Source organism: Lepidochelys kempii, chromosome 16 (assembly GCF_965140285.1).
Source record: "Lepidochelys kempii isolate rLepKem1 chromosome 16, rLepKem1.hap1, whole genome shotgun sequence".
Lineage (NCBI taxonomy): Eukaryota > Metazoa > Chordata > Testudines > Cheloniidae > Lepidochelys > Lepidochelys kempii.
In genome coordinates, this window is record NC_136395.1 from 23197699 (window position 1) to 23206052 (window position 8354).

Consider the following 8354-nt stretch of genomic DNA (forward strand, 5'->3'; position numbering starts at 1 on the left):
CCGTTATTGCCCCACTCCCCATCCCGTTACCCCAATCCTCCCTTCCCCCATTATTCCCCCCACTCCCCTGGGTGAAACCCCCTTACCCCGCCCCGCCTGTTCTTGTCCCTCCCCCGTTGCCCGGGCGACAGGCTCCCCCCACCCTCGCGGCTCCTCTGTGGCTGTCCTCAGGGAGGCGAGGCGCTCGATGATGACATCATCATTTCGCGCCAGCAACCTCCCCCCCTCCTCAGTCGCCTCGGCCGGTACCGGTTGGAGCCCCGAGCGCCGCTGGCCCGCACATGCGCATAGCAGCGCTTGACCTCAGGCCCGGGCCCCCCCCGGGCCCGGGACACCTGTCCCCAGTAGCGGCGGCCACTCGGCCCAGGACCATGGGCAGCGCGGTGAGTGTCAGCGCCAGGGTGCGGCGGCTGGGGCGGGCGGGGCAGGCCGGTGCCCCCGAGGGAGAGAATAGGGCGATCGCCCAGTGACCCGCCGCCTGTCGGCCGCTGCCAGCTCCTGGCAGTGAGAGGCGAGGGACACCGGGAGCACGGGGCTGCGTCCCTGCCCCCCGTGGGCCTTTGCAGTGTTGTTCACTGACCACGCCGCCTTGAGCGGCCCCTTCGAGTGTGGGTTACCCCTCCTGCGAAACCACCTCTTCCCCCTGGGGTTCGGCTGGGACCCGCCCAGTGCCTTCCCCCGACCCGCTCGCCGAGAGAAGTCGGGCCGGTACACGATATTACCTCACCCGCCTTGCGTCTCATTTGTGGACCCCTCCTCTGCGTATGCAGTGCTGGTGTAGCTGTGTCCCGCGCAGGATATCAGCGAGACAAGGTGGGGGTGGTAATACCTCTTACAGGCCCACCTTCTCTTGGTGAGAGAGGTAGGCTCTCAAGCTACACACGACTCCCTTTCATGAATTTATCAAATTCTCTTTTTGAACCCAGCTATGCTTTTGGCCTTCACAACATCCCCCGGCAGGGAGTTCCACAGGTTGACTGTGCCTTGTGTAAAGAAGTACTTCCTTGTGTTTGTTTTAAACCTGCTGCCTCTTAATTTCATCTGGTGACCCCTGGTTCTTATGTTATGTGAAGGGGTAAATAACACTTCCCTATTTGCTTTCTCCACCCCACTCACGGTTTTATAGACCTCTATCCTATCTCCCCATAGTTGGGAGGAGGGCATGGGCCACAGAGAGAATGCAAAAGGGAGGGGAGGAAGAGATGGGAGCAAAGGGATGTGGAGGAAGGTAATCGGTAGGGCCTTGGGATAGTAGATTGGGTAAGGTGTGTGTATGTATGTGTGTGTACTGTGTGTTAATCCTTCTCTAAGGGAGGTGGCCCTGCCCACATCTGCTTGTTCTCTGGATGGGTATTGCAGTAGCCTGTGTTGCTCTGATATCAGGTTATTGCTAGGAAATGTCATTCTGTCCAGTGCTATGTTGTGATCTGTGGCTGCACCAAACTGGTTCCTCATCTCGCAGAAGCTTCTTTGATGGTGTGAGTGTGCTCTGCCAAATATGTGTGTGCGTATAGCGTGTTGTTTGGTGTCCATGTGTACATATAATGGTGTATGTCTATATATGTATATACTTATAGGAATATATGCATTGCCAGACTGGATCACCCACAGCCCATCTAGTCTAGTCTCCTATCTGATAGTGGCCAGCAGCAGTTGCTTCAGAGGAAGGTGTAAGAAACCTCATATTAGGTACATGTGGGAATATCTGCCCGTCTCCTAATCTCTCAAATTAGAAAAAGCATGAGGTTTACTATCTCTCCAAAATTTTGTTAACTCCTGATCTGCTATCATTATTTTATACAGTTTTTTTTTCATGTTCCCTCTTTATTTGTAAGGTAAATAATCCAAGTTTTGTAAATCTCTTTTCAGCTGAGCATTTTTCCAGGCCATTGATCATTCTCGTCACTCTTTTCTGAACTCCTAATTCTGGATTATCCTTTTGGGGGGGCGGGCGTGACCAATACTGCGCATGATATTGTAGATGAGACCACATCATTGATTTACAGAATGACATTGTAATACTCTCTGTATTCTCTCTCTCAATCCTTATGCATCCTAACATCGTGTTTGATTTTTTGGCCACAGCCGCACACCAAGCGAAGGTCTTCATTGGCCACGGTGTCACCCAGCTCCCTTTCCTGAATTGATAGTTTTAACTTAGAATCTTGCAAGGTGTATGAGGAGTATAATTTTCCCCTCCAGTGTGCATTACTTTTCATTTATCTACATTGAACTTCATTTGTTGTTGTGTTGCCCGTTCACCAAGCTTGTTTAGGTCCCTCTGAAGTCCCTCGCAAGCCTCTGTGGGCCTGACTAACTTAAAGAATTTTGTGTCATCTGCAAATTTTGCTACCTCACTGTTTACCTCCCTTTCCAGATCACAAATAAATATATTAAACAACACTGGACCTAATCTAGTGTGATTCTAGTAGAGTTGGTGTTATAGGAGGTAATTATAGCATTTTCATCATGAGCACCCTTTATAGCAAGAGAGAATAAAATGTGCCAGCTTGATTGCCTTGGAGACTGATGCCTCCATTTACCCACAGAATGGGATCATCATGGGCAGCAGCACTTTACATGTGTGCACACGCATTCCCCCATCTACCTTAGCTAGCAGGGAAATGTCTGAAAGGGCAGAAGGGGGGTCAGTTTTCAGTGACTTTCAGATCTTTAGCTTGACACCATGGCAAAGGGTGCCAATGACGGTGAGGGGTTTTTGTGTTATGAGCGCTTGGATCCAGACTGGCACTGAGCCAGCCGGAGGGGATGGTCTAAGCCTCTGAGTTGAAATTCCCAGAACCACAGTATCAAATCCAGAAAGGGTTGACTCAGTTTTTTATCCTTCTGAGGTAGATACTCCCTTGCAACAACAGATCTTTTTAAAAAAAAAAAAAAAAAAAAAAGGCAAAATCTTCAAAATAGGGTGTATAAAGTTAGGTATCCAAATGCATAGTTAGGAACTTAAACTTTCATGTGTATGTGCCTAAATACAAATTTTGGTGCCTAACATTAAAGACTAAGATTAACAATTTTGACTCTCTCCTGTATGGTCTGTAATGGGCATTAAACATACTATAGTAAGAGGGGGAGGTTGCCTAATAGTTCCTGGGAAAAATTTCCATTCTCCCTCTTTTGTGCAAGGTACTGTGCACTAGCTAGTTGATCTTTTCTATCCCTATGGCAATTGTAATTTGTGGAGGTGGATGAATTTAGGCCCATATTAGTTAGGTCCATGTGAATAGAACCTTGCACCTGTTCTGAACTTTAATGATTTCAGTGGACCTTCCTCCACACAGATCCAGTAGCTTTTGGGAAGAAAGGTGCTGTAGATATGTGAAACATAATTTGTTATATCCTTGCAGAAAACTAGTGTTAATTCAGTGTTACGGCTGAGGCCAGGTCTCCACTATAAACTTGCCTCACTATAACTGTGTCATTCAGGGATGTGAAAAATCCGCACCCCTGAGCGACACAGTTATACCGACCTAAACCATGGTGTAGACAGTACTATGTTGACAGGAGGGCTTCTCCTGTTGACATACCTACTGCCTGTTGCAGAGGTGGATAGACTATGCCGATGGGAGAAGCTCTCCCATTGGCATAGTAGTGTCTTCACTGAAGCACTACGGCTGCACCATTGCCGTGTTTTAAGTGTAGACCTGCCCTGAAAGATCAAGCACCTAAGGGTCTACAATTTCAGCGTTAGGCCCTAGTCATGAAATCACTTACGTGCATGCTGAACTTTAAAAGTGAGTGGTTCCTTTGAAGCTACAGCTGGAAGCTTGACATTAACTCCGTTCCTTGAGCTTATACCTTAATAGAAGTTTCTCTTTATAACATTATAAATTATTTGTCAAATTGGTACCATGTACAGTATAACATAAGACTGCCATCTATGCAATAAACTACAATATATATCTGCTTCAGACTTGGCTTGATTTTTTTTTTTTAAAGTCTCAGTGAGATAAATAACAAGACAGTTGTTTCAGTAGTTTGGAAGTTATGAATATTTCCAGTCAGCAAGGTGAAACTTATTTTTTTATTTTTTAGATCAACTCAAACTTAGAAAGTTGTGGAGCTGTGAAACACCCTAGCAATATTTTTCACTGTACCTAGCTGGTCAGGTGGCACTGGAAAATGTCAAATATTATTTCATTGCAAGAGTTAAATGAGATCCAGAAAAGTCAACGGATTATTGACCTTTTGCCGAATGGATGGTTATGTCATTAAAAATGTAATGTTCTTAAAAGTTTACATTTCATCTTACAACATCCCCTCCCACAGCTGATCCAGTGTCAGTGTTAATCTTATCTAAGAGCGTAGACCCATTAAAAGTCATTTATGTTTACATGATGGGCACAGCAGCATGCAAATGAGAACAAGCTGTTGCTGTTAAATGACCCGGTTAGCTCAGCTGTTGGAGCAGATCTCAGATTAACCTGCTGATTGTTTCACGGTAGAGAATAACAACTCTTCCTCTATGACAAGGCTCAGACATAAAGCCAGTATCTTAACTACACCCCAGCATCATACCATGAAAAAGGGGGGTATTCATGGACAGGGCAGAGCAGATACAGAAATCAGGTTTTAATGCTCTGACCCTCTATACTTACGAATGTACTTACTCTTAAGTAGGTAAGTAGTTCAATTGACTTCAGTGGGGCTACTCAGCTGAGTAAAATTAAGTAGGTGCATAAGAGTTTGCAGGAACAGGGCCTTAGGGAAGGATTTTAGAATGTTCAGTAATGTTCCAATTGACGGTATTCAAAAAGAGATTATATTTTTAAAAATACAATAAAAATAATATATAGAATGTTGTTGATACTGTCATATCTAATACAGGAATATATCAAGTTCTAAGTTTTGCAATTTGTCCATTAACAATATTTTTATTTAAAAAAATCACTTAAAAGCAGTATAGTGTGTAGAAGCACATTGTTACATATACGATCATGTGTAAGTTTTAGTGATCTAGAACATCATCTGTTAGAAAGATACTTCATTTTCTTAATCACAAGATTAAGAATAATTCATAATATGGTTAGAATAATAATGCTGTACATCTATGTATTGTCTTTCACCCAAGGATCTCAAACCACTTTAGAAACTTGAATTAATTGTATGTTATGGGCTTTTTCTGTAGTGTTTCTCATGATAGTACCTGAGCACTTTACTAAATTTGTTCCTATAACACTCTTGTGAAGTAGGGAAGAAGTATTCCCATTTTACAGATGGGAAGCTGTAGCAAAGACTGGGGAGGCGACTTGTTCAGGGTCATATAGGATGCCCCGATAGACCCAGGAGCAGACCCCCAGATCTCCCAAATAACTTAACCACAACACCAATAATTTTCCTCTCTGTTAAGCCCCTGGGTCATACTGTTCATTGGTTATTAGGCAGAATTTACTTGGGGATTTCACCTTAAACAGTGCAACAATACATGGCCCCATTAAATAGGTCAGGATTATTATCTCTACAGGGTTAACTGAGGCGGAGGGTGGTTATGACTTGCCCAAAGTCTCACGTTGAGTTAATGAGGCTGTTCTGAGGTTTGTAAAGTACGGGTACTTTAATATCCTGGCATATAAGGTATTATAACCTTATAATAACTAATAGTAGCCTTGGTAATAATAGAAATTAATTTCAAAGGATGCTCTAATAATAAAGTGAAATTTCTTGTTAGTCCTAGCAATGATAGTATTTCTTCTTCAGCAAAAGAGAGAACTTTCCAGGCCTGTGTGTCTGAACTTTCTCCAGCTGTGAGATGCGAAGTAATAACAAGAAGCAATGTTACGGGGTGTGAAAGAAGGCTAGGGAAGTTCCCCATTATTTAATGGCATTGTCTGTTTAGTGTGTTGTCATCTGATAATTCCTGGAAATTGGCACATTAGAAGCATGAGGTGAAACGGAGAGCAGCTAACAGACTAATGCTCATCACTGTGAAATAATAACAAAGGTTACATGGAAACATGTTATGATTTTAAATCATAAAAACTGCATAAGACTAAGGATATTTCATTTATCTTTGTAGAATATGAAGGGAGAAATAAGGTAGGTAAATATCTTTTAAAACTATGGAGCACAGGGAATTGCCATGACAGTGAGGCCTCAAGGCTTATCCAAGCAAAGGGACGTACATCCTGTACAGTGTGAAAAAAACACATTGCTTTGTTTTTCTTGCAAAATGTTCCACTGTTTTCGTTTTGTTTGTTGGAAACCTCATTCTGGGATGTATTAGCAGGAGTGTTGTAAGCAAGACACAATAAGTAATTCCTCCTCTCTACTCCACGTTGATTAGGGCTCATCTGGAGTATTGTGTCTGGTTCTGGACACCACGTTTCGGGAAAGATATGAACGAATTGGCGAGAGTCCAGAGAAGAGCAACAAAAATTATTAAAGGTCTAGTAAACATGACCTGTGAGGGAAGATTAGGGGGAAAAAAGATGGGTTTGTTTAGTTTGGAGAAGAGAAGACCTAGGGGGTCATGATAACAGTTTTCAAGTACATAAAAGATTATTATAAGGAGTAGGGAGAAAAACTGTTCTCGTTAATTTCTGAGGATAGGTCAAGAAGCAATGGGCTTAAATTGCAGCAAGTTTAAGCAGTTTAAGTTGGACATTAGGAGAAACATCCTAACTGTCAGGGTGGTTAAGCACTGGAATAAATTGCCTAGGGAGGTTGTGGAATCTCCATCATTGGAGATTTTTAAGAGCAGGTTAGACAACACCTGTCAGGGATGGTCTAGAGAATATTTAGTCCTGCCTTGAATGCAGGGGACTGGACTAGAAAATATCTAGAGGTCTCTTCTAGTCCTTCAATTCTGTGATGCTTAGCAAGGTTTAAATTGAGCCCAGAATTGCTATTGTCTTTACTATGCCCAGTATTTATTTGCACAGTACGTAGAAATCCTCACTCGAATAGAGTTTTACTTATAAGTGAATAAGGATCAAATGAAAACCCATACATTAGTGGAACTAGTGACATGGGTAAGGACTGGTCATGTTGCAGTATCATGCCCCGTTGATTAAGAGGATGTGCTGTATGTTAATCAACCTTGCAAAATTGTCATGAAAATATACCAGTTCAGAGACACAATCCTCTTGCCTCCACTCCATTGCCATAGTGAGGTTGATGGTAGGCTAATATTAGAATCTAGATAGCATGCTGATTGGGTGTTTTGTAATCTAGTTAGGCAGTAATGGAAAAAATTATATTTTACTTTCCCATGAAAAAAATACATTACCCCAGGCAAGCGAGTGAATAGAGTTTTGCAAGGGGGCTGTAAATAGCAGCCAGGTTGGAATAGATCCACCAGACGCTCTCTATCTCCCTCTGGAGTTTTTTAAACATGTTTTCCTTCTGTTCCTTCCTGCAGGCCTGTTCCTTCCTGGAAATTCAGCAGAAAGTTTGCATTCATAGGTTGCCGAATCTTTTCCATATTAATGGATGACATTTGATATGTGCACTGCAAATCCTGCTCTGGGACTCTGTGAACTGTGGGGTGCCTGATGCCTGTAATCCCCATTCCCCGCCGTGTCCGTTCTTTCCACGGCCCCCACACAACATGTCTGCATTCAGCCTGTGGCCCAGTAAGGACCACTCACTTGGTGCGCACCAAGTACAACAACTTCGACATCTATCTGAAATCCCGATGGATGTACGGATTCATTCGCTTCCTGCTGTACTTCAGCTGCAGCCTGTTTACCTCCATCCTCTGGGTGGCACTCTCTCTCTTGTTTTGCCTTCAGTACCTGGGCATCCGGATCTTTCTGCGTTTCCAGTACAAACTCTCCATCATCCTCCTCTTGTTGGGGCGAAGGCGGGTGGACTTCAGCCTCATGAATGAACTGCTCATCTATGGAATTCACGTGACCATGCTGCTAGTGGGGGGGCTGGGCTGGTGTTTCATGGTGTTTGTGGATATGTAAATAAAGTGAGCGCACGTGGGCTCAGGAGGCGACTCTTACTCTACCCCAAACATATATCTCCTTTTCCTTTTTTTAAATATAAATTTATTTATCAGTGCTAGTTTTTTGATAAATTCATGTATCTGTCTCTGGAATTGGGTTTATTTCAATTTTATTTTATTTTTGAGGGCTGGGGTACTGCTTAATTCCAATCCCTGATTGCAAGTGGGCTACATTCGATTTTTGTTTGCACAGTGAAAAGTACATACATTTCCTTTCAGTTCATCGGAGTCTAGCCTGCTGAACTATTCCAGTGGGCATGAAAAGGGCAGTGATTTAACTGGAGGAGGGAAGTCAAATAATTTTGCACCCTGCCCCTTTAATCCATCTGTCTCCTCTTTCTAAAAATGTTCAGTGATGTCCTACACAAGTAATATATAGTCC

The 8354-nt window shown here is 43.3% G+C and overlaps 1 protein-coding gene across 1 annotated transcript; it reads left to right on the top strand.

Annotated features, from left to right (window-relative positions):
- The first annotated feature begins 194 nt into the window (after positions 1 to 194).
- Positions 195 to 7981, top strand: TMEM250 (transmembrane protein 250). Its single transcript, XM_073314000.1, has 2 exons — positions 195 to 383; positions 7379 to 7981. The coding sequence occupies exon 2, from the start codon at positions 7512 to 7514 to the stop codon at positions 7929 to 7931; it is 420 nt and encodes a 139-aa protein (XP_073170101.1). The 5' UTR covers positions 195 to 383; positions 7379 to 7511; the 3' UTR covers positions 7932 to 7981.
- The last annotated feature ends 373 nt before the right edge of the window (positions 7982 to 8354 follow it).

Bases quoted from the DNA above. Each gene is read 5' to 3' on its own strand.
- TMEM250 (XM_073314000.1), top strand. From the start codon at position 7,512: ATGCCTGTAATCCCCATTCCCCGCCGTGTCCGTTCTTTCCACGGCCCC.